This window comes from Phoca vitulina, unplaced genomic scaffold (assembly GCF_004348235.1).
Source record: "Phoca vitulina isolate PV1807 unplaced genomic scaffold, GSC_HSeal_1.0 scaffold15, whole genome shotgun sequence".
Lineage (NCBI taxonomy): Eukaryota > Metazoa > Chordata > Mammalia > Carnivora > Phocidae > Phoca > Phoca vitulina.
Window position 1 is genome coordinate 2301307 of NW_022589718.1, and position 25886 is coordinate 2327192.

Here is a 25886-nt window from a genome sequence, read left to right on the forward strand (position 1 = left end):
CTTATTATCCAAATGTATGCCTTATTTACAACTTATTACTTTCTATCTATTCTCTGTTGTCTTTACTGTGCAATGTAGACGTTTGCCATCTCCCTTCCTATCCAATGCTTGTTTCTCCTACGTTGGCTTCATCAGTTCCTTGGGGCAGGGGCCGTGGCGTGCATAGCTGTGGCTGTCTGCACAGTTTTGTACCCGAGAGGTACACCGGACAAAGCTTTGGTTGACTCGGAGGAATGAAGCATTGCTTGGCAACAAAAGCAATGGAAAGGCACTCTGAGCGGTCTGGAAGTAACGAGTCAAGTGTGGAGGGACTCGTGTCTCCCGTGGGGCCATGCAGGGGATCTGATGTTCGAACTGAAAACACAGGCAGGTGTCTGCACTGTGTGACAAAGTAGAGCTGAAATCTGAAGAGCTGGGAGGCGAAGTCCGAGGAACACAGGGCCTTCGGTGAGGAGCAGGGGCTCACCTTGCCATCTGAAATACACTGAGTGGCAGGCTTGTCAGGGATCAGCGCCAGCCCAGCTTCCTGCAGCAGCTCCTGGTCCTTCTCGGGGATTCCTGTGTCTTGCTGGATTCTGGCCTGCAAGCTCTGCAGACTCTCGTCCTCTGTCACTGGATAGGTGTGAATGATGCCTGTGACCATGTTCAAGATATGAACCAGCTGCAACACAACCCAGATGTTACTGGAAAAAACCCATCTTTACAGAGAGGCCCGCCTATTTGCCTGGATCGTCTGCTGCTCCCAACATTTCCCAGCCCCACAAAGAGAGCGGCTAGGCTAGCGGGAGGGAAGGGAGCCCCAGTGCCAAGGTTCATACATTCTGGTCTTTAATACTCCTGTTTGTCCACAGCTACTACCTCACCACCAACGTCAGTTGGCCCAGGGGCAGGCACTCTCACGGGGCCTCCCCTCCCACTGCTCAGATGGCCCATGACCTGCTTCTTAAGGCGCTCTTCTTTCTCCCAAGCCCTGCCACAGCCCATCGGGGACCTGACCTGCTGCCTCGAGGCTGACCCGGCTCCGCACTCACCTTCAGGTTTAAGATGTCATCCAGGGCCTTGAAGCAGCCGTTGGGCCCGTACACAGGATCGGTGCCCCTTTGTCGTGGGTGCCACATCAGCATCAGCTGCAGCCACTTCTCCAGTCGCTGTGCCAGGATGCTGAGGAGAACAAGAGCATGGTGTGGAAGGAGACAGCTCCAACGCCGTTCTCAGGCAGCCTCCCACGCAACCTCATGTACATTCACCGCTACACACATCCGTGGCAGCCAGTATGTGATTACTGAAAATGAGTTAATCTGAGGGAAAGCGAACGTTTCCAGCCAAACTAATGATTCGGGTGCTTATCCCTTCGCCTGGTCTGCTATGACACCCCCTGAAAGCCAAGATTTCTTAACAGATGAGTCAACAGACTGATCTCCACCTGGCTGCATGAGAATGATCTGTGAAGCTCTTTGAACGCTGCAGGCATGTCCTACCTCCCGGCGAGCCCCACACACAAGCTAGATGCCATCCTGCCAGATTTGTTAATCCACCCCCTCCCCCCACCAAAAAAAACCACTCACGGTCCCACAACAAAGTTTGCACTCCTTCCTGGCCACAGGTCCGCCTTATGCAGGTGCTCTCAGCCTCCACAGAGGCCAACACCCTACTCACTGCCCCCTGGAATATGCCTTTGCTCCCCTCACTCCTTCCCCCTCAAACTTCCTTCCTCTTCATCTATCCATGTCCTGCACATCGTTCCAGATCCTTCCAGAAAGTTCCAGCTCATCCAAAGTCATTCCACACAGCTCGAGTCCACACGATACCTCTCTCCCCATTCTCTAAATACTCATGGTAATTATTATCCATGCTACTCAGTTGTGTGTGACTGCCTTGACACTTTCTTTTGTACTACTACCCAATGCTGATATTACTATTTAAGTGTTCACATTTGGGCTCTAAGACTAGAATGTAATGCTGTTCAAACTACAAAGATTTATTTGTTGACTAAGACACAGTATGAGTCTACACAGGAGTGCAAAGAGAAGTAAAATATAATTCCCTACCCTGAAAAGGCTTACAGTTGAGGAGATAAGCCCTATGCAAAACCAAATGTAGTATGAGGTAAAACCAAATGTAATATGAGGTAGAAGCTACTAAGAGTGGTAACAGGTACAGATAAATTGTTATGTGAATTTAGGAAATAGATGATTTCTAGATGGGGTGAGGGGTGGGAATCCATTCTAAGTTTAAGATGGAGATGGTTATGTCAAGTCCTTAGTCACAGGATGCTATCCTGATAACCTCTTTAAAAGCTATCCGATGTCATTGCAGACATTTATTTGTAAAAGAGGAAGAGAACTACGTAGAGAAGCACCACTGGGCCTTACCTGTTCAGATTATTGGGGTAGGGTAAGGAGCTTGAAAACTTCACCGCTCCATTCAAGTCCTCACTGACGACAATGTCCATCTCACTCTTCTGCCGGACTCTGGAATGCCTGCGAATGTGTCATCTCCTTAATTACAGCCTCTAAGTCACTTAATGGGCAAGACGCACTTTACATCTGTAACAGATCACTTTACAACTGTACGGGACACCCCCAGGTCACGATTTTATCTTTGGGTGACAGTCAGTGCCTCAGGATCCTGCTAGGATGGCTTCTTTCAGAGCCGGAGGCTAGTCTGGACTGCCTGTGGGAGTGGAGGCAGCGACCATCCTGTGCCCAGAGCTCCACAGCCAGGACAGCCGACTCCTGATCTCGCCCTTAGCGTGTCTCCGTCATTTCCTCTACTTTTCATTTTATCTCATACAAAATTCATGTTTTGACAGAGGATAAAATTAGAACTTCCAAACCAGGATCACTGCACGCGTATCACATTGATGGGCAATATGAACACATGCGTGCACAACTCACATCCCTCTAAATGTAGATGGCTAGATGTTACCTCTAGTGGTGAAGGAACTTTTACATTTCCCAGTTTAGAGAACTCACAGATGCACTGATGCATCTGAAATGGTATTTGAAGGGGAAAAATTTTGAAGATTTTACTTATTTGACAGAGACAACAGCGAGAGAGGGAACACAAGCAGGGGGAGTGGGAGAGGGAGAAGCAGGCTTCCCGCCGACCAGGGAGCCTGATGCGGGGCTCGATCCCAGGACCCCGGGATCATGACCTGAGCCGAAGGCAGACGCTTAACGACTGAGCCACCCAGGCGTCCTGAAGGAGAAAAATTTTAAACCCGACTAGTTTCAAAGCTTTTTGGTGATGAGGAAAAGAACTTAAGTGTGAACAATGCTTCAAAGATAACCAGTTACTGAGAGAGTGAAGTTTTTAAAAAGTTGTCTGAGGCATTACAAGGCACATGAGACAGACACTTCTCACAAACTAGTCCACTGAACAGCTCCTGACTGGGAGTCCAAGAAGACTACCTGAAAGTGTCATCTGGTCTTCCAGCACCGGTGAGGGGAGTTCTAAGAAGCTGATTCTGCAGACAACAGACTTACTATAAAGATGCTGAGACATTAGAGATATATTTTCAAATAGCACTTGTTCTTCCAGTTCGAGTGGATTTTTAACTCATCTTGTTAAAAATATTGGAAAAACTCAACACCTGAATTGCAGAAATGCAGTAATTCTTTGGTTAGTTAAAAACACTACTGATGTACAGATAAAGTTATTTTTATGATGGCTAGAGTATCAGGTGTGACTATAAATTAATGAGCTAATTCCTCAATACTCCAGAACCTATGTAGCTCAACAAGTATTGCTTGTTTTAAAATAAATCACCAGAGGACGGCATACTTTGCCATTTCACCAGACTCCTGAAGAGCAGGGACCTGGCTGCAATCATCTTTGCATTTCCAATGTTTGGCTTATACATATTGACTAAATTGGACTGCCATCACAAAAACCACTCTTCTGGAATGGATTTCCAAGGTTACATCTTATAAATAAATAATTCATGATGCAAATACCTGTCCTTTGAAAAAGTTAATGTTTTCATTACTTCCAGAAAGCTATTTAGAAAAATGATAATAGCCAGTGCTGGCAGTGGTGTGGTGAAAGAGACAGCTTTGTATGTTCCTGTGGATACATTACTTACATAGCCTTTCTGTTGAGCATTTTAATACACATCAAAAACCTTTAAAATGTGCATAATCTTTGATCAGTTCATTCCACTTCTAGGGATATACAGGGATTTCCATACAAGGACATTATTCTTGGTGCTCTTTTAAGAAGTAAAAATTATAAACCACCCATGCTTCCAGCAACAAGGGATAAGTTAAAAAAAAATTCCAGTATAGCCACTCAGTTGAATACCGAACAGACATTACAAATAATGGAAAAACATAAAGCCGTTTTCAATAGCAAGACTGAAAAAGAGGTTATATGAGGGTGTTTGTAGTAATTTATTTGTGGGTTTTTTTAAAGTATAACACATATACTGAAGAGCCTGGAGACACACAAAAACATCTGTAGTGGTTGTTTCTGGATTGTGTGAAGGAAATTTTCATGGCGTAGAAATGCTTTGAGAGCACTTGCGGGGCAGTTCACATTATGCTATCATTGATGTAAAAAGGGGGTGAAACACATAAATGAACCAACAGACAAATATAGGCCAATTTGCTTGTACCCATCTGAAACATCCCTGGAAGCACACCCAAAACCAGTGGTATCAGGTGCCTGTGGGGAAGGAAGCCAGGTGGCTGGGAGGCTGGTCAGAGAGGACTTTCAGTGCATACTCTTTTATTACTTTTGGAAGCTTGAACCATGTGAACTTATTACTGCTCCAAAAGGACAAAAACTGGAAATAAAAACAAAATTTGGAATAACAGTAGCATCATTCAAATTAGCGTGTGGCCTCTCAAGGAACACTCCAAATGAAACCTGATTTAGGGAAATGTTAGTTTTTGTACTATGCATTTTGGTAATGATTAACCTTCACATATACAATGAATACTTATTTTTGTAATAAAAAAAGGTAAAGATATAATTTTTTAAAAACTTAATTATATCCTTCAGTTTTTATTAAGAAATCTTTTTTTTGGTAACTTATTTGTGTACATACTGGTTCATATTTTAAGCCACTTTCTTATGCTTTTAAAACAAAAATTTCTATTGAGGTATAGTAAAATATGTCAATAATACATTTCCATGTAAATACTTCTCATTTGTCAGGTGTACATGTCCTTTTCTTACTAATACACAGCATCCTCAGCGGAAGTGCACAATGTACACAACGGTCTGTAAACACGGCCATGTTACCACTGCACACACGGCAAACGTTCATACGGTGTTATATTTAAAGACGTTAACACTTAACAATGCTCTCCTTTTCTAGGACTCCGGAGCCTGGACCACCCACATGCTGGGTCCTAAAGGGACATCCTCTATGGGAGACAGATGACAGAGGTCTTAGGCTGGGAGCACCCAGTGAGATGGGAACAGGTGAAAGACATGACAAAGACAGAGGGACACACTCGCCCCTTCAGGGGGTGCTCCTGGCTCCACCCGCAGGCCCCAGTCCCTCACTCACCACTGTACGGGCTGCCAGTTAGGGAGAAAAGGTCGGAACCCCGTGATGCACTCAAAAGCCAAGGTGCCGAAGCTCCAGTAGTCCACGGTCACCGTGTACTTCTGCTGCTCCAGAAGTTCTGGGGCCTGTAGAAGAACATGTGGTGGGGAAGCACCTGAGCTGCTCCTGCTGCTGAGGAGCCTCCACAGGAGGGGGCAACAGGCCCTTCTCATCATGTCCCCCCATTCCCCTGACTCCATCCAGAGGACACTGGCATGTCCACACTCCAGGGGGAGGAGGTGACCACATGTGTAGCTGGTGGTATCTAGAATTTTTCTGTACCTCATGCATGCCTGATGCTGATACAAGGGCCCCTAGGGGTATTTTTAGGTAGATCAGAGCACATCATATACCCTTTTCTTGGGTGCCGTGTCCAGGTGGGAAGATAAGTTACATACAACAAAGGAAAATGATACCAGGCTAGACACACCAAATGCATAACACACACATTAAATGCTGAACTCGTCTCCTAAACCGACGTGACTCAGGATGTGTGGTCGTACAATGGGATGGGATATTTACAATCAGGCAGGAAAAGAGCCAGATGCATGACTGCTGCCCAAGCAGAGAGAGCTGGAGTGACCGAGCAAAGCTCTGAAGCACAGGTGGGAATGGAACCTGGCACAGAAGGCAGCACCTCACATGAGTGTCTGTGAAGAGACATTCTAGAAAGGACCGTCATAAGCAAAGGCAGGGAGACAGGACCGTGCATGGTCTGGTTAGAAGTGTGACACTTATGGAAGGGCTAGGGAGTGCAAACCATGAGGAAAAATTGGGGGATGGGCAGATCAATCTCTGTATCTGGTTATGGACAGAAGTTTTAGTTCTTGAAGGTGAAGGATTTGACTAAGCATCCTGGTCAGAGCATGGCGTCCCCCTGCTTAACTGCTGCTGAGCCCATGAGGATCTCAGAGGATGCTCAGCAGGACCTACATAATTATGTGATATGGACACAGGGCCCGAATCACAGCCCCCCCATGGGTCACCACTCTGAAACCTCTATTCCATAGAGCAGGTCATAAAGCAATGGAGCCCATTACCCTAGTTGGTGGGATAAGCAGGAAGCACTCAGAGAGACTTCAAAGAATTTTTCTTTTTTATTTAAGAACTAGATAAAATATTTAAGCTCATTTAGCCCAGTGACCTTCAACTTCTTCTTGTTTATTAAACTGCCGACCCTTTGATTCAATCAAAATTTTACTGGTTGTTACAATCCACAAGCAATCTATTACCAAGTCTTACTGAGTCTCTTGCTAGGCATTTCTTGACTTACCTTTGCTGCTTTTCACAACAGCCTCCTTACTACTCACCCACTATTTACTTGTTCAGTACAATTCGTTCTCCACACTGCATCAAGAGTGATCTTTTCAAAGGGAAACCCAATTCCTCTCCAAATTAAAACCCTTCAATGTCCTTCTGGTTCTCCATGGACTACATCCTTTGCTTCAATTTCCTCTCCTTTCCCCTACCTCCAGCCCCTTGCATCTATTCATCCTTCGGGTCCCAGACTAGGTGAGGTCCTCCTAATATATATTCTTATAACACCCTGCACTTCCCCTTTGTAGTACTTGTCACAATTTTAATTTCTTAGTTATCTGTGTAAGTGTGGGGTTAATGCCTGCTTTCTCACTAAACTCCAAGCTCCTAAAGACCAGGGAAATGCTTGTCTTCTTTACCAATCCATCGCCAGTTCCCAGCACAATGCCTGGCAAACAGACTATACTCAGTCAGTATTTCCTGAATGAATGAGTGACTCAAATAGAACCCCAATATTCAGACCAAATAACGTAAAGAAGGGGTGGGGGCTCAGAGCTCAGCTCCTTCTTGGTGGCCCGAGACATGTCATGGAAACTGTGGCTTCTACAAACCAGCATGAATCTAGTTTAAACTCTTTATTTTCAGATAAAATACTAAAGCCCAAGATGTTACGGGATGTGTGCGAGAGCACACACTAGCAAAGCCCTTTTGACATCAGAAAAGATGACCATATCTTTCCATTGGGCCTCCACTGGCAAAAAGTGCTGACTTGAACAGAGTATGTCTCTGTCATACAACAATTCCTATACATCTGGGAAACCTCTCAAGAGCTGGCAAGATTCAGATGCTAGAAGGCAAGGACAGAGAGGAGCCGCACACGTACAGCCATCAGAGAGCAGCTGATAAGCAAACATGTAAACCCCATTGCTTACCAGGTATTGCAGGGTCCCCACAAAGGAAGTACAAAGACTGCCCTGATCCAGTTCCTTGGCATATCCTAGGTCAATAATTTTGTGTATTAACTGAAAAAGAAGGAAAAATCGGAGGATTATGAGAATACACTGTCCTCCTATAAGAACAGATTGCTGACCAGAGCAGAGGATATTCTGAATTTCCCAGGTGGTGTTAGATCCTGAATTCCTAGGAACCACCAAATACACAGGAGACTGCCTTCAACATGGCAGATAGAGGGCAAGAGAAAACATACACGGTAAAAATGCTGAAAAAACACTGGGTGTTATGCACAAACAATGAATCATGGAACACTATATCTAAAACTAATGATGTAATGTATGGGGATTAACATAACAATAAAAAAATTTAAAAAAAAAAATGCTGAAAAAAGGCACATGTTCTCCTTTGCTCTGCAACTACTCACCAGAGGAAGGTCAAAATGAACGGACTCTGCACCAGCCCTCAAGATTGCTAAACCTGGACTTGATGAGGTGAAAGACCTCCTCAGTGAATACCCATAGTTCTCAAATCTTAGAACCACTGGCAAGAAAGAGTATGAACCGGAACCAAGGTGAGCGCTAAGACAGTCATGGGTCAGGACCACAATGCTGATGGAAGCTCCACCAGAAGAGACTGAGTGGCCCACAGGTTGGGTTACTATATTCCACTCAGCTGAGCCCTTGCTTGTCACCCCCAGCTAAACAAACAAGGCTATGAAAGGGTACAGCGCCAAGCCCCATGGGAGGTAACCGCCACACCCAAGCAGGAGGGGCCCTGAGGAGGGTCCCAAAGAGCTCTGGGGAGACTGCAGGCTGGGCCAGGCTCTATGGGCAGGTGTCAGCTCCAAATGCCTCCTCTGCGTCACATCCAGAACCAGCTGAGAGCTGGTTTCCAGGTTAGCATCAAAAGCTGTGCTCTAGAACACAGAGAAAACAAAAAGTCTACTTCTCAGAGGGGCTGGTCCCAAAGGCTGGGGCGGAGGTGGGAAGAGAAACATTATTTTCCTTATCAGATTCCTGCAACTTGGGCAACAATGTGATCCATTCGAATTTGCCTCCATCTGCAAGCAAGAGTTTTTTGCTGAATTCTGTTTCAAACCAAAAAGTGTTCACAGAGAATCAAAGCAAACACAAAGTCAAGGAAACACAAACATAAACAAAGACACAAAGGGTGTTCTTTCTCTGCTAGAGCAGCTCCCCTGAGGCAGTCCCCAGGACTTTCCAGGAAGGTGACTCACTCTTTGCTCTCCTTGCTGCAGGACGATGTTTTCTGGCTTTAGATCCCGATGGATGATTCTGTTTTCGTGAAGGTATCTAAGTGCAGAGGCTGAGAGGGTGGAAAGGGGGTCAATTTTCATTAAACCTACAAAATGTGTTTCACTTCAAAATGGCCTATCCTGTAAAAGATGAATATTGTGTGCCCCTGACACACACTCTCTCAGCGCAGACTCAGAGGGAGGGACAGGGCCTGGGGCAGAAGCTCCTGGGGTGACGTGAAGGGGGACCTGGTTACTCGAGCAGAATTTGGAGCACCACAGGAATCTGGCTTTTTCGCACAAAGTCACCAATTAGTCTAGAGCCATGGTTTCCAAACTGCACTGCCAGACCAGCAGCGTCTGAGCTTGTGAGAAACGCAAAATTCTGCGGTCCCACCCCAGACCTACTAACTCAGAAATGTAGGGGTGACCCCACAATCTGTTTTAACAAGATCTCAGGTGACGCTGATGAAGTCTGAGAAGGGGAGAGTCTCTGGTGTAGAAGCTCAAAAGTCTAAACTCCACAGGGTGGGTAAAGGAGAAGGGCCTTCTGGGCAGAGAGCACTCTGGTCTTCTGATCTAAAGTCCACTGATGTCCGAGCCAGCTTCAAGAAAGAAGTGGAGAGCCCTGAAGAAGAGACTAGGAGCACATTCCACGAATCTGACAGTTCAACACATGTTTATTATGTGCTCAGTTCTCTGCTGGGCTCTGGGAAGGACATAAAAGAAGAGGCATGATGGCCAAGAGCTCAGAATCCAGCTGGGAAGGAAGGAAGGAGCCTGGGCGACCCTGGCTGTGCCGAGATGTGAGCATGTTGTACGGGAGGGCCAGGGCACAGAGCACCAGGGCTCCCGCTGCAGCAGGGCTCCAAGCCCCATGTGATCTGCACCCATGAAAGAGGTTTAATAACTTTAACAGAAGTCCTAGCTCATTGTACTACAAAAGAAAAAAATGGGGTAAATACTGGAAGGTGATAAAATTATCTTTATTTGATATGACTTTATGATTAGAAACTCAATAGACTGGGGCGCCTAGGTGGCTTGGTTGGTTAAGCGTCTGCCTTCAGCTCAGGTCATGATCCCAGGGTCCTGGGATCGAGCCCCGAATCATGCTCCCTGCTCAGTGGGGAGTCTGCTTCTCCCTCTCCCTCTGCCACTCCCCCTGCTTGTGCTTGCTCTCTCTCTGTGTCAAATAAATAAAATCTTAAGAAAAAAAAGTTTATGGCAACATGACGCTATACACAAAGTCGAGAGACAAAAAGGCTAGAAAAAAATAACTGCAACATACATGACAGCAAATATACCTAATGGACAAAAAGTTCTTACAAATCAGTAAGAAAGCAGCTCAGGAGAAAAGGGAGCAATTTACACAAGAAATGCAAATAGTGAACAACTCTGCGCAAAGTTGCTTGAGCTCATGAGTAATCCACAAACTGCAAATTAAAGCAAAATGAAGAGTGGCTGGGTGGCTCAGATGATTAAGCGTCTGCCTTCAGCTCAGGTCATGATCTCAGGGTCCTGCGATCGAGCCCCATGTCGGGATCCCAGCTCAGCGGGGAGCCTACTTCTCCCTCTGCCTCTGTTCATGCTCTCTCTCTGTATCTGTCTCAAATGAATAAATAAAATCTTTTAAAAAATATTTTAAAAATTAATAAAAATAAAACAAAATGAAATGCCTTCTTCCACCTCTTCAACCGGCAAGAATTTTAGATGAGAAACAAAAGGCATTTCCCTACATGGCTGAAGGAGTACAGATTGCTGTGCCTTTTTGGGAAATATGGCAATATCTATTAAGTCTTAAATGTACATACTGTTTGACCCATTATTTCCACCTCTAGTAATCTAGCTTATAAAGTCAAAAGCTCCATAACATACAGATAAGGATGCTTATTGCATAGCTTGGAGTAAAATACTTAGAAATGAACTGAAGTCATCAGTTAGGAACGGCTGGACCAACGATAACAGAGCCACATTACAGCAGGCACTGGGCTCAAAATCTTTTACATTTATAGAGAACATAACTCAGAGATAATTCGAGTCAGAAGGATGTCAAAGATGGAGGAGTTTTGTTTGTTTTAAGAAGGTAATAAGCAATGGGGTGCTTGGGTAGCTCAGTCAGTTAAGTGTCCAATTCTTGATTTTGGCTCAGGTCATGATCTCAGGGTTGCGAGATAGAGTCCCGTGTCGGGCTCCGTGCTGGGGGTGGAGCCTGCTTGGGATTCTCCCTCTCCTTCTCCCTCTGCCCCTCCCTGCTTGCACTCTCTCTCTTAAAAAGAAAATAAAATTTAAAAAGGTAATAAGCAAAGACAACACTAAGATGTTCAACAGTGAGGCTTCCCTGTGCTGCCACGCCCCCCTACACACACACACACACTCTCTCTCTCTCTCTCTCTCTCACTCACTCATCACACCAGACAGAATGCGGGCAAACCAGGCATGTGGGCATTTTCTGTCTTCTCTGCAGAGCGGGAGAAGGCCTTCCCAGAAACCAAGCTGTCAAACATGCTGCATAAAGACTTTCATGCTGAAGGTTTCCTGAAAACACTTCTGAAAATCCAACCCAGATAAACAAGTGACTTCCATCTTACTAGGGGAGTTCCATCGCAGAATATTAAGTTAATTACGAAACATCTAATTACATCTGCCCTTTTAACCCAGGCTTTGACCATATAGTTCCATATTTCATACTTGTTCCTTATTTTTCTTTTCTTTCATAACTGAACACAGAAGACTGGCTTAGGTCCAATGAATGTCCAAATGAAGTGAAAGTCATGCTGCAAAACATTCCACTCTATCTTGTTCCCAACTGTATTAACTTTTTTTTTTTTTTTAAAGATTTTATTTATTTATTTGACAGAGACAGCGAGAGAGGGAACACAGGCAGGGGGAATGGGAGAGGGAGAAGCAGGCCTCCCGCGGAGCAGGGAGCCCGATGTGGGGCTCGATCCCAGGACCCTGGGACCATGACCCGAGCCGAAGGCAGACGCTTAACGACTGAGCCACCCAGGCGCCCCCCAACTGTAAACTTTTAAAGACTGATGCTTCTGGAGGTGCTTGGGTTGCTCAGTCAGTTAAGCGTCTGCCTTCAGCTCAGGTCATGATCTCAGGGTCCTGGGATGGAGCCCCTGCATCAGGCTCCCTGCTCAGTGGGGAGTCTGCTTCTCCCCCTGCCTCCCTCCCACCCCACTTGTTCTCTCTCTCAAATAAATAAATAAAATCTTAAAAAAAAAAAAAGACTGATGCTTCTGACCAGCACTTTCATTTGTTTTACTAATTTTTTTTTTCTTGGAGAAAGAGAGAGTGCAGGGTGGGGTAAGGGGCAGAGGAAGAGGGAGAGAGAATCTTTTTTTTTGAATGGATGCTTGAAAGCAATTTTTTTTTTTTTGGATGTAGTGTTCCATGATTCATTGTTTGTGCATAACACCCAGTGCTCCATGCAGAACGTGTCCTCTTTAATACCCATCACCAGGCTAACCCATCCCCCCACCCCCCTCCCCTCTAGAACCCTCAGTTTGTTTTTCAGAGTCCATCGCCAGGGAGAGAGAGAATCTTAAGCAGACTATGCTGAGGCTGGAGCCCGACGTAGGGCTCGACCTCACAGCCCTGAGATCATGACTTGAGCCAAAATCAAGAGTTGGACGCTTAACCGACTGAGCCACCCAGGTGCCCCTGTGTTTTCCTAATTTTTATTAAAGAATCAAGGCAAAATATAGCAAAACATTCGAATAACTGCACAAACACCACCTTGCACGCAGGGATGGTGCAACTGAAGCAGATCTCGTGGCTGGCTGCGAGCCCTGCATGCAGTAACTCAACATGTGTGCACACTGACTGACTCACAACAGGCCCATTTTGGTATCTGACAAGAGTGTCAGGGCATGATCTCTAAAAGTGTGGGCCTGTTGCTCCAAACAGAATATATGAAAGTTAAGACACACTGTGTTTTGAGCAAGTACATACACCCAGGCTAACATAACTCCTCTGAAGTCAGATGTGCGCATCTCATCGCATATACCATGGGCCACAAGCTGGGGAGACATCCCAAGAAGCCCCCCAGTGATGGAGAAGAACATTCAGATCAGCCTGAAAGCACTATTCTCTACACCGGGCTGATCAGGAATTATCATTTGATCTTTAGTGAGGAGGGATACAAGCTGGTAACTAATCCTCTGATTACCATTAATAGCTGTCTATTTATGTTTAAGCAACTGTGCATAACAAACTTTAACCCTCGTCTCAGGACATTTGTTCTCAAATACCTTTGTCAACTTAATATTATGTCCGGAAATAAAGAATTCTTCAAGTATTGTTATATGTAGTTTGTTGGACTGAATAAGATAGTCGTAATTTTGATAGGCAACAACTCTGAAACAGCTCCCCTTCCTGAATCAGTCTGTAAAAGGCACAGCCTGACTGTGTTGCATTTTACAAAATAGAACCTGAGGAGCAGTGTCACAGAATGAGTCAAACTTGTCTTGAGATGAGAGAACCTAATTTAATTGGATGGAAAATGAGAATTTGAGATTAAGAAAAATACTTTTGCACCTGAAAGTTTATAAAAAATCTAAACCCTTGGGGCGCCTGGGTGGCTCAGTCAGTTGGGCGTCTGCCTTCGGCTCAGGTCATGGGATCGAGTCCCACTTCAGGCTCTCTGATCAGCGGGGAGCCTGCTTCTCCCTCTCCCTCTGGCTCCCCCTGCTTATGCTCTCTCTCAGATAAATATTAAAAAAAAAATCTAAACCCTTAGTGATGGTGATAATACACGTGTATAAAAACTGAAAATCATACCACAGTGCATAAAGCCTAAAAGTTAATTTCTCACATTCTAATTCTAGAAAAGAGTTGTAAGAAGTACTGACTCTTTGTGAACTTTTAAGCTACACAGTGACATTTCCTAGGAAAGACTGTAGAGAGGGTCCAGGTTAAGGGCTTGCCAAAGGAGAACAACAGCCTTCTCTGTTATCCCTGTCAGGAACGGCAACCGGGTAGTTACCCCAACTTTCCCTTAGTTCATGAGAAGACATAAATATCTAACTGAAGAATGCTATGCTCTGGAGTTCTTACTGATGAACCAGAATTTCAAATCACAGCTCTTACATATTTTTTTCAGATTACAACCACGAATCAGGGACCAGCCAGGACCAGCGAGATTTCCATGCAGAAAAGCAGTTTTGTAAGAGTTGTATTGATGAATCCCTATTTACCACAGCCAAATTTAAAGGGATTATTAAACTCCCTTAAGAACATTCTTGTTTGGGGCGCCTGGGTGGTTCAATCAGTTAAGCGTCTGCCTTCAGCTTGGGTCATGATCCTAGGGTCCTGGGATCGAGCCCCACGTCAGGCTCCCTGCTTGGTGGGGAGTCTGCTTCTCCCTCTCCCTCTGCCTCTCCCCCCTGCTCATGCTCTCTCTCTCTCTCTCAAATAAATCAAATCTTAAAAAAAAAAAAAAAAATTCCTGTTTGGGATACATTCCGTGGAAAAGAAATGGAAAGATAAATGGACCAAAAAACTGAGAAAGAGATGAGAAAGGAAAGACAGTCGCCAACTGATTTAAGTCACCAATGACTAAGAAGTAGAACAGGATGTTTGTTCACTCAATAAAAATTGACTGTGTTAAAAAAGAAACAGGTCCAAAATGGTGCCCCTTGTCCTAAGGCCACATCACCAACAGGGACTTAATACCTAACCTAACTGGGTGCTTAGGTGGCTCAGTTAGTTAAGCATCTGCCTTCGACTCAGGTCATGATCCTGGGGTCCTGGGATCAAGCCCTCCATCGGGCTCCTGGCTCAGTGGGGAGTCTGCTTCTCCCTCTGCCCTTCACCCTGCTCATGTTTTCTCTCTCAAAAATAAATAAAATAAAATCTTTAAAAAAAAAAAAAGACCTCACCTAACTGCATTTTCAGCCTGTCCTAGTAATGTAATCTTAACTAGTCAGTCTAGAACTACCTGGTCAGCACTAGTGAGGTAATCTGCCTGATAGATCCCTGCTATCCCCCAAAGGAAGGTAACCTTACCTGAAACAATCCACCTCTTCGCTAGTGACTACCACGTCTCTCCCCCTTCTGTCTATAAGTCTTTCATTTTGTACAGCTCTTTGGAACTCCCTTCTGTTTGCTAGATGGGATGCTGTCCAATTCATGAATAGCTGAACAAAGCCAGCAAGATCTTAGGAACTTACTGAGCTGGCTTCTGTTTTTCCAACACATTTGGTGACAACTGTGGGATCCGAAGGAAACTTCTGATAACTTCGGGAACAACAAGAAACACAGGCATGGTACCCTCGAACCCTTCAAGTTCTCCTTTTTGCTGTCCAAGGGCCATTGGTAAGTTCCTCTTGGTTCTGAGCTCGGCTCTTTGCACTAACTGGCAATAAGATGGCTCCCCACCTAACTGGCTTTCCACAGTTCCCCATTTGATTGGAATCCCTAGCCCTTGGTTCAGTCCCCAGATTCCACCTTGGGAACTGCTAGCGGTTCAGTTCACAGTTCTCCATCTGTTTAGAATCCCAGCCCGCAGTCCCCATTCTTTGGCGTCTGTTGCTTTAGTCCTTTCCCCAGTCCCCAGTTCCATGTGACGAATTGCTGGTGGTTACCGACCAGGGTCAGATTGGGTCCACTGTGATTTGTGTTGATGAAGGCTATTGTTAATCTCAGAAGCCAAAATCCACAAAACTAGTGGGCACAAATGAGCATGTAAAAGCTGTTAGAATGCATGCTACCTAACTCTTGAGACTCCTGTGTTTTAAATTGGTCACCTAACTTAAGAATAAATTGGTTACAGGTTGGGTTAGATTGACACTAGGGCACCTGCAACCTTAAGAAAATTTCCACACGATGAGGTATCCCATACATCACCTTATAATCACTAAACCACCAGCACATTCCCCTTAGGTATTAGGTTGGCTCCAAGGGAATCAAAGACTTAGCTAAAAAAAAAAAAAAAAAGAAAGAAAAAAAGTCCTTAAATTCCAAAGAGTTGAGTGCACTACCTTCCAGCAACCTGCTTATTTAATGACTAAGAACTATGGTTTGGGAACCTATAAATATCTACAAAAATGACAAAATCTTACTAACTAAAGACAACCTAGAATTACAATGACCAATATGGGGAACATTCCAATTAAACAAGATACTTTATTTAAGAAGTACACTTAAACGCAAGGGTTCCCAAATCAAACAAATAGAACGGGATACCTATTTTAATAGATGTATAGAAGCTTTCAAAAGGTCTCAAGATTTCAAAATAGCTTCATTGAAAGTTTCATTGCAAAAAGGCTAATGAAAAATCAGACACAAAAGGTATCTAGAACAACACCTAGGGGTACCTGGGTGGCTCAGTTGGTTGAGTGTCTGACTCTTGATTTTGGCTCAAGTAGTGATCTCAGGGTTGTGGGGTTGAGCTCCGCACCGGGCTCTGTGCTGAATGTAGAGTCTGCTTAGGATTCTCTCTCCCTCTCCTTCTGCCTCTATCCCCCCACCCTGCTCGTACACACGCTCCTCCCATCCTCTCTCTCTCCCAAAAAATAAAAAATAAATAAAACACCTAAGTCTTCTGCATTGCCTCCTCCCAGGGGTGCATTATCAAAAAACTGGCTTGGAAATCAATGTTTCATTGGCAATCAACTGGGACACTGGAAAAAAGGTTTTCTCAAAGGTTTTGTACATGTCCTTCACATATCTGCCTCCGAAGGAAGGCCCCCAATTATGAGACTCTGAGGGATTTTCTGGTAAAGTGCTACATTATTCCCTTAAACAGCTAAGGGGAAACTGAAATTAAAACTAATGAAAATCCTTACCAAATTCTGGTAGACACAGGAGCTACACTCTCTACTTTAAACCCCACTCAGAGTCTACAGATGGGATCCTTAAAGACTGGCAGAAGCCAGCTAAGCTGAGAATTCTTACTAGAGTCAGCTCTTCCTGATATGTTTCTAGTACCCAGTAGAGAGAGGAAAGAAAAGAAAGTATCTTTTGCATCCTCTCTGGGGAGGCCTCTTTTGAGTCCAAAGGATTGTTCAGTACTGCCAGGAATATTTACTGTTTGTCCCAGCTCCAACTTGACAAAATATTTGAAAGGACTTTTTTTTTTTTTTTCCAGGTAATCTCTATACCCGACATGGGGCTTGAACTCACAACCCTGAGATCAAAGGTCGCACACTCTACCAGCTGAGCCAGCCAGGTGCCCCTAAAAGGACTTTTTAAAAATAACACTGTGGTCAGAAGTTGGTCAAATTGGAAGCTGATACTCAGAGCCTGATAGGAAATTTTTTTTTTTTTTTAGGCCTTCTCCCCTAAACTAAAATAAAACTATGTATCCAGAGGGAAAGAAAAAAACTTCTGAAGCCTTTGCAGAAGGATTTGCTAAACATTCCAAAGACAAATGGCTCTAAATCTAGAACACAGCAATCTTTTGATTTTAATTAGAAATCTTCTCCTTGATATAAAAAAAAAAGCAAATTAAAGATAATGTGGTTTAAATGGGTAGATCAGCCTATGTTATCACTTAAGTTACAGCCCAGTTCCTTGAGAAATTAAAAGCAACTGTCCTTGCCTTACAAATCTTTACAAAACCAGAAATGCAGCTCCAGAAACAATTCAAAGCCCACCTATCCTTTTTACCAATCCCAAAACCTCCCCTAGTTTTCTCAAAAGTCTTGTAAGGACTGTGAAAATTCTGACTTTAGGGAACAAAAGTACTTCTTTTTTTAATCTTTTTAATTTCTAATTTTTTAAAGATTTTATTTATTTATTTGACAGAGAACGAGAGAGCACAAGCAGGGAGAATGGCAGAGCTGGAGAGGGAGAAGCAGGCTCCCCACTGAGCGGGGAGCCTGATGCAGGGCTTGATCCCAAGACCCCAGAATCACGAACTGAGCCGAAGGCAGACACAACTGACTGAGCCACCCAGGCACCCCCAAAAGTACTTCTTAGAGGAACTTGCACTCTTTCCCTGAGCCTTTGAGAGGTAAATGCTCTACCTGGTTGTCTCCAGGAACTCTTATCTAGACCATCCCCAATTCCTAGGACTTAAGAAAAAAGTGGGGGAGGCTATTTACAAATACAAATTGCTGTAGAAGCTCCCATGTCCCAAATCTGGTCCACAGCTTCCATAGATTTACTTTTAAGGACAACTACAAATCTTAAGTGTCTTCCCCACGAATATTGGTAGAAAAAGCTTTAAGCATCTAAGTAGATAACCTTATTTCATCTGCCAGAAATCTGATTTGGATCCAAATTCTCTTTTATAAATTAGTGAGTTTTGCATTATCATACCCATCTTATTGCTACAATTTTAAAACGAAAGCTATAAGGGCTCTGTTTGCGTACGTCTGTATATTTATGGGGGCCTATACGTACGTGTGTTGCAGATGTGTGGTATATTCTTCCCCTGAATGGTACTGCCAAAATTCATACGCAAAAGGGCTCTATTTAATTGGCTTAAAAACAAACAAGCATTTATATGAAGTATTCCTAAAATTCTCAGAAATATAATAGAAACTAACCCAAATGCCTTTCAGGTTCATATGTTCTGGGAAAATATTCAGTATTAAAGTTAATTTAAGTTTGTTGGTTCAATTAAAATAGACATGTCTTCAGTGTTGTCAGCATTAAATATGATGCAGACATAGAACATTTATTCTACATAGGTTTACAAGTCAAATAACCTGATATTATCTATATGATAATATGATATGAACATATGATATCTATATTATATCGTCAACAGGAAAAATAACAGGATGATGGCTGACTTTGTCTAATGTCTCATGAAGTTTCCCTGGGTAGTTTAAACAAAAGCATATGCTTCTAAAAATTATTAAATACATTCATACATTTGCATGGTAATGAATGTTGGTGTAACAGGCAGTTCACAACTGCTTACGTCTTAGTTTTCACTATAAAGTTTCTAAGGGTTAAAAATTCTAAATAATACATAATCAAAGCTACTGGAAATGATAAGAGAAATATCTCTGTACGCAAGGAAAGCAGGGTGTGTGTTTTTGGTAAAAGAAGGTATGAGGAACAGAGAGGCATTTCTGTTGAGGGAAAAGACATTTTGTCCTAAAGTGAGGCTACTTATTTCAGAATGGAAAAGAGGAAAAACACAGGGCAAAATCTGAATGTAAAAAAGAGGTAGAAGGTTTGTAAAAAAGGAAATCCTGGGAAAGGAATTTTATGTGTGGTCAAGTTAGCTAAGATTAAATGAACTTATTTGAATAAAAGAGGAGTTTTTTAAGATCAAAAATAAGCTGGTACAAAATTAGAATTTGGTTTTTCTCTGTTACAAGGACAAAGTTTTCTTGGACTATTGGTCTAAATGAAGTCTTTCTGACCTTGAACTACCTGATATTTTGCAGAGGGCTCCTGGAACATCTCAAAAGATTTATTCTCTCCATACAAAGGGGTGTGGAAAACTAATTGGGCTTATTTGCTATGTTAAATTACATGGAAAGCATTGTCAAGTGGGGAGTAATACTAAGCTTTCTTTATTCTGTACTTGTGTAGATATGTAAGTGTTCCAGAAACTGTATGAAATTCCTGGAAATCTACATGTTCTAGTATATTACCAATAATAATTCCAGTTATTATCCTAAAATGTTGTATATCACAGAAATTACTAAATTTCCTTATCAAATGAACTCTCATCAGATTTTTAACAATGGGCATTTTTAAGTCTTTGTCACTTGCAGAGAGTTACTGTTCTACTCTGATGCTCTTAAGAAAGTGTTTTTGTGCAAGTGCTCCATCTTCAAAGAGAACAGGTTTGTACTCTGGAAAGAACTTTGGCGAGTACAGGTTTCTGATCACTTTAAGATCATAAAACTGTCCTCAGTAAGAATTTCCAGAACTAATGGAAGAACTGGATTCAAGCAGAACAGATGTTAATTAAATGACTGAATGACAAGAGGAGGATGATTATGACTTTTTGTTTGAAACACTGCTGGTTCCTCAATGTTTTGTTTTTCCTTTCCAGATTTAAGGAAACTTTTTAAGCTACCTATGACTTACAGCAATTTGATAAAGCATACCTTTGTAACAAAAGTATGAATGAAACCTTTCCTTTTTCTCCCTACCCGATCCCTCCAGAATCCAGAATCTCTTGAGTATTCTTATCATGGTAATATAGTTAGGTATCTGTGTAAGTTCAGTAAGACTCCATTCTCCTTGTAACAGGACAAAATTAAAAACATGGGCTATATTGCCAAGGACTTGATGAAATGTCACATTTAAGAAAGATGTTTATAGACTCAGATATGATGGGACAGTTTAAGGAACTGTTTGGAAAAATTACTTGGTACCTTGCTTATAAAAGGTTCCTAGCAGCCTTACCAGATGAGTAAGAAAGGTCACTTCCTGGCAGGCCCAGAAACCTCAGGATATTTAGGGGAACCTCGAGGAGAGAGAAATTCACCCAAATTATTGGTACTGCAGGTAAAATCTGATGGTAAGTCCTTGGAGTGGCTTCCTGGCCTCAGAGGCTTTTAAGAGTTCAATCTGATTCTTTATGAAAAGTTCCACAAAGTAGTCTTAAAAGGAGCTTATATGACTAATCACGATTCTTGCTGCATTTATCTAAGTAATCAGGCCAAGTTGAATGCAAACAAATCGGTTTTACTGCAATTATCTTTAATTAAAAAATAGGGGTAACTGTAGAGAAAAACTGTTTGCACTTTTGTAAATATTAGATTCTAGTCCTGTTAATTTTCTTTGAGGTTTTCTTATATACCCGTAAACTGGACTGGATCCTGAATTCTTCTAGTTTCTTCAAATATCTAGCTATGATTCTCCAAACTAATGTTTCTAATTTTCTCCCACCCTTCTGATTTGGAATCAATAAGGACAAAGACTGCCCTTGAATCTCCTTTGAAGGGACTACACTAGGTCCTCCTCACCACACAAATGGCAGCCAGACTTCACGGACTTAGGTCCACGTCTACCAGTTAAAAAGGGCTCCTTCAGACTTCAGGGACTACACACCAGCTGAAGACCTCAAAATCAAATTGACTAGGAAGAGAAATAGCTAACACCAAAGTAGTCTACTTCCACCCAAGCCACCAGATCAAGACTTCATACTTTAAACATGAAATCCTTTCTTCCTCCTTTTCTGCCCTTTACTCTGGCACTGGCCTGGGAAGAGAACACCGTCCTCTGTATCTTGCAGGCCACTGCTAAGGTGGGTAACCCAACCGCCAAATAACTGTTGGGTAGGCCACAATGGTGGTGATTGTGCAGTTCTGCCTATCACAAACATCCGATTTCCAATGTGTCAGTTTCTCTAGAACAAACTCTGCCCCCTCTCTATTGTGTCAGACTCCCTAACCCCAGGGGGCCCATTTCCTGGTCTCTGGTTAACAATCCCAAACCCAGGGAACCTTGCATCCAGGCTCTACACAAAGAAAGGGACACAAGGCAAGGGTAATGAGAATAAAAACCTCCTGTGTGGACCACAGACCCCTAAATATTACCGGCCTCCATGCCAGTCCCGTGCCATAGACTCAAATGGGAATTACCAGGAGGCATTCAAAATTAGCTCCCTTCTGCAGATCCTTGCTTTCCCAGTTAGGGGTACAAATGATCAAGAAGCTCTCCTTAACTCTTATGGCAACAGGTGCCCAAAAAAATCCTTAGACTCTGACCAAAGTTGTGCTCAATAAAAGGATAGTCCTTCTTGATAATCCGGCAGCTGAGCAAGGTGTCTGTGCTATGGGCGACAGTGCTTGCCGCCCCTGGATTAACACTTCTGGGGAAGCTGGAACTCAGCTACATAAAATCACTGAACTAAGCCGCCTGGCTTAACAAAGGGACTCAACACAGTCATTCTTTATTTGATTTTGATTAGTTTGGGTCTTGAGACCATGGCTTTGAAGTGCACTCTAGACATCAGGAATCACCCTGCATATAATAATCACAGTCATCTCCCTGGTGCACTGTATTTCCTCAAAAAGTTTTAAATGCATGTTCATTGCCACTAACCACCAAATGATCTCCGTAAGACTGGAATGTCGAAAAAGGAATGAAGAGAGTTACTGACTGAAAAAATGAGAACCTGAAGTCGTGACCTGTGAATACCACAGAGATTCGGCAAAAGCTATAAGAACTTCAGAGCAGTAGCTTGGAGTGGCGCTAATGCCTTAAATTTTGATCACATCTCTTAGTTAAGCTGAAAGTCTAATCAAAAGGGAGGAATTGTTAAAAAAAAAAAGAGAGAGATAAAAGGCCCAAAATGGAGTCACTTGTGCTAAGCCCACGTCACCAAACTGAGACTTAATACCTAACCATAGATTCAGCCTCTCCCAAGAATGTAATCTTAGTCAGTCTGGAATTACCTGGTCTGCACTAATGAGGTAATCTGCCTGATGGGACCCCTGCCATCTCCAAAGAAAGGTGACCTTACCTGAAACAATCCACTCTTTACTAGTAACTTCCTTGTCCTGCCCCCTTCTGCCTATCAAAGTCTTTCATTTTCTACAGCTCTTCAGAGCTCCTTTCTATTTGCTAGATTAGACACTGCCCAATTCATGAATCACTGAATAAAGCCAATAAGATCTTTAAAATTGACTCAGCTGAATTTTGTTTTTTCACATTTCATACTACTATGTGCCAGTCACTCTGCTGTCACTAGACTTTCCAAACAAAACATATCAGAAGGCCCAGTGTGAACACATGGAGAAAGATTTCATCCAGCTGAGGGTTTCTCGGCTAAAATAGCCCCTATGATTAATCAGCAAGGTAACAAGGCAGTCACACTGAGTGCTGAGGGAAAAGTGCACAACCATTCTCGTTCGTTCAACAAGTACTGATAAGGTGTCTTGTATTTCCTAGGTATTGTGGGAAATGTGCCACTGAAGCAAGGCATTTTCTTCACTTACTGTAGAGTCTGGCCAGCAGCCCCCGTGCCAGAAGTCAGTCTCCACGGTCAAGCACGGGCAGAGATCCCACAGCAATAGCAGAAACACCAAGTACCGAGTGCAGGAGGCAGCGGGCGGAGGAAAGCCATGAGAAGGAGAACCACTGTGAGTGACAGGTCAGGGCAGGTCTACAGCCGTGTCCTGGAAGACAGGAAGGCTTAGGGTCGCTGGGGAGGTGTAGGAGCAGCATTCTAAAGAGAGCGGCCAGGTGCAAAGGGTAGCAAGAGGTTGATTAAGGGGGTTTTGAGAGCCATATAGATGCTAAGTTGGCGACAGTGGATTGAAAGAAAGTGAGGTGAAGAGGTCTGGCCTTGAAGGATTATGATAAAAGTGTCCTCTTCAAAAGCATGGAAGATGGGTGAGTAAGATGGGGCTAGGGAGGCCAGGTGAGGGATCATGACAGTGATTTGCTCGGACACTGACATAGAACAGGCAGTGGGAACAGAGAGGAAAAACGGGATATGTGACACAAAGGAGGGCTGAAAGGATCTGGAGCCTTTAAATGAGAGGGTATGGAGCAGGAAGAGGGCAGGTTCTAAGAGACGAGATTCATGTCTGGGTTGCCGATGGGAAGATGGGCTGGTGACACAACAAAGGGATGCTGGGAAAGGATCTGGCTTAAGGAAGAAATCTAGGACTTCCATTTGGTAATGACTTTGGGAGAAGTACACAGACATGGGTATGGAGTTGACGACAGAGCTCAGGGTTGAATACACAGACTTTGGAGAGAATATGGTTGATAAAGATGTCCTGAGAACAGCCTGGCAAACAGAATACTGGAAAGCTGTGGGCAGTCAGCCCAGGTGCAGACAAGGACAAAGGGGATGGAGCAGGAATGAACAGAAAGCATCTAGACAAAACTCTGGGGGAAGATGACACATTAGGGGAGAGGTGAGAGACACCAGGCACGCGGTCAGGCTGGGACAGTGGAGAGGGTGTCAAAGACATTCTGGAGTGCCCATTCTGAAAACCAGCCCCCTGAATAATAAAAATGAAATATTTAGTTAGAAGGGACCTTAGAGACCACCTAGCTCAACCCCTTCATTTTAAAGTTGAGGACATGTAGGCCCAGAAAGTTACCACAGTTTTCCATAGAGAAGAAATGAAAAGATAAACAGACCAACAGGTCCTTGCCCAAGGTGACAGAGCTGGGAACATGGAGAAGCCAGGACCGAAAGCCAGTTGTCTTCTATTATTACAAAGTTCACTTATGCTTTCCAACATACTTTATATACCAATGATCTGAATTTCTGAGATCAGGTAATCCTCCTGTATTATAAATCCACAATTAGAGAGAAACACTAAATAGGCCAATTTTCTGATTCACAGAATGAAGTTCTTTTCCCTAAAGCCCTGTATTCTCTTTGAAACCCTCTCTGCTTTTTAATGTTGACGTACTGCTGCTTGAGAGGAGGAGCTCCAACAGGAACAGAGATGGTGACTCTGAGAATGCAGCACAGATGAGATGGGGAGTGGGGTTCCTGAAGGTTCAGAGGACAAGATGGTCAGTCCCCACAGTGAACTGGCGATCCGGAGAATCAAGGAAGATCGACTCAGACTGAAGACCCAATAAGGCCATGAGATCACACAACTGGGACCACCCAGCTGGCCAAGGCACAGGCAGGTCCCCATCAGACGGTGGAGACATGGGCATGTGTCCATCTGTCCCTCAACCTTGTCTCAGGAGTTTGTACCTCTGCTGGCAAAAGGAAACACACTCCAATATTTTCCAAAGGATAATGAGCAAGACTGTTTAAATAGAGTCCACTTAGATGTAACTTCCTTGAGCTATTTTAGGGTTATTTGGAAATCTAGATCATTTCCGGCTGCATCTGTACCTGTCTCCTGATCTTTTACCAGCATAAGAGAATTTGTCTAGGGATGCCTGGGTGGCTCAGTCAGTTAAGCATCTGCCTTCACCTCAGGTCATGCTGCTCAGGCCACATCGGGCTCCCTGCTTGGCGGGAAGTCTGCTTCTCCCTCTCCTTCTGCCCACGCCAACCCCCCCCCCCCCCCGCCACCACTCATGCTCACTCGTGCGCTCTCTCAAATAAATAAATAAAATCTTGAAAAAAAAAAAAAGAATTTGTCAATTTGTCTACTATGTCTAGCATGTCCTGGCACATGCTCACCAGGCAACTGCTCATTTTCTCATGTGTACTCTGTAGTATCTTCTTGGCCAATATAAAGTTCATTGGAAAAATCTTTTCTATTATCTTGATGCTGCTCTGAGTGGGCATCTCTGTAAGGTTAGTGGCGCAGAAGAGGTTTAACGTTAAAACAGGTTTAATCCAGAAGAGAAGATGATGAATTCTGGACCCCGTGGTCAAGGGTGTGGCTCTGCCCCTTATCTGAAGTCGACTCAGCAGAGAACAGCAGTGGCAACTCCAACAAAGGAAACATGAGGCCAGCACTTGGAACAAACTGGAACAAAATATGCTCAGGAAATGTTTCAGAATACAAAAGAGTTATGTTAGATGAGCTCCAAGAAAAGCTTTTGAACTCTCAGTGGGGAGATCCTTGCAAAAGAAATAAATGTGATAAATCTTGTACACAAATCAGAAATGGGAATGAAAGTAAAATACAAGCTTATCAACAACCTCCACAACCACAATACCAGGGGATGTGACTGCCTCCGAAAAGTGACTGACGCAGGAACAGGTCTGCAAGGTAACCATTTCCAGGAAGGGAAGTTTCAACAAGGGAACCAGCAGCCTGGCTTACCAGATCCCAAATCAGGGTGACTGAGGTTTTTCAAAAGGGATGCTATTAATCCAAATCCAGAGGGGGAAGGAACTGAGAATGGAACAAACATGTGCCAGCGGCACACGATGCTAGGGGCACGAGACACTGTGCTGGCAGCTGTTGGTACAGCACCTCATTTGATCCTCGTAACAGTTCTAAGGAGGCAAGTGATTAGTCCCATTCTACAGCTAAGAAAACAGATGTT

The 25886-nt window shown here is 43.6% G+C and overlaps 1 protein-coding gene across 4 annotated transcripts in view; it reads right to left on the minus strand.

Annotated features, from left to right (window-relative positions):
* The window catches only part of IKBKB (inhibitor of nuclear factor kappa B kinase subunit beta), a 59515-nt gene that overhangs the window by 14708 nt on the left and 18921 nt on the right, over positions 1 to 25886 (minus strand). For 3 of the 4 annotated variants that reach the window (XM_032413328.1, XM_032413329.1, XM_032413327.1), the window contains exons 6-11: positions 9009 to 9097; positions 7750 to 7839; positions 5522 to 5646; positions 2373 to 2480; positions 1032 to 1161; positions 467 to 661 (exon numbers count right to left, since the gene is read on the minus strand). In XM_032413328.1, coding sequence (XP_032269219.1) covers positions 467 to 661; positions 1032 to 1161; positions 2373 to 2480; positions 5522 to 5646; positions 7750 to 7839; positions 9009 to 9097 — 737 coding nt within the window. The remainder of the gene's footprint in view (positions 1 to 466; positions 662 to 1031; positions 1162 to 2372; positions 2481 to 5521; positions 5647 to 7749; positions 7840 to 9008; positions 9098 to 25886) is intronic. The other variant, XM_032413330.1, reaches the window with a different exon arrangement.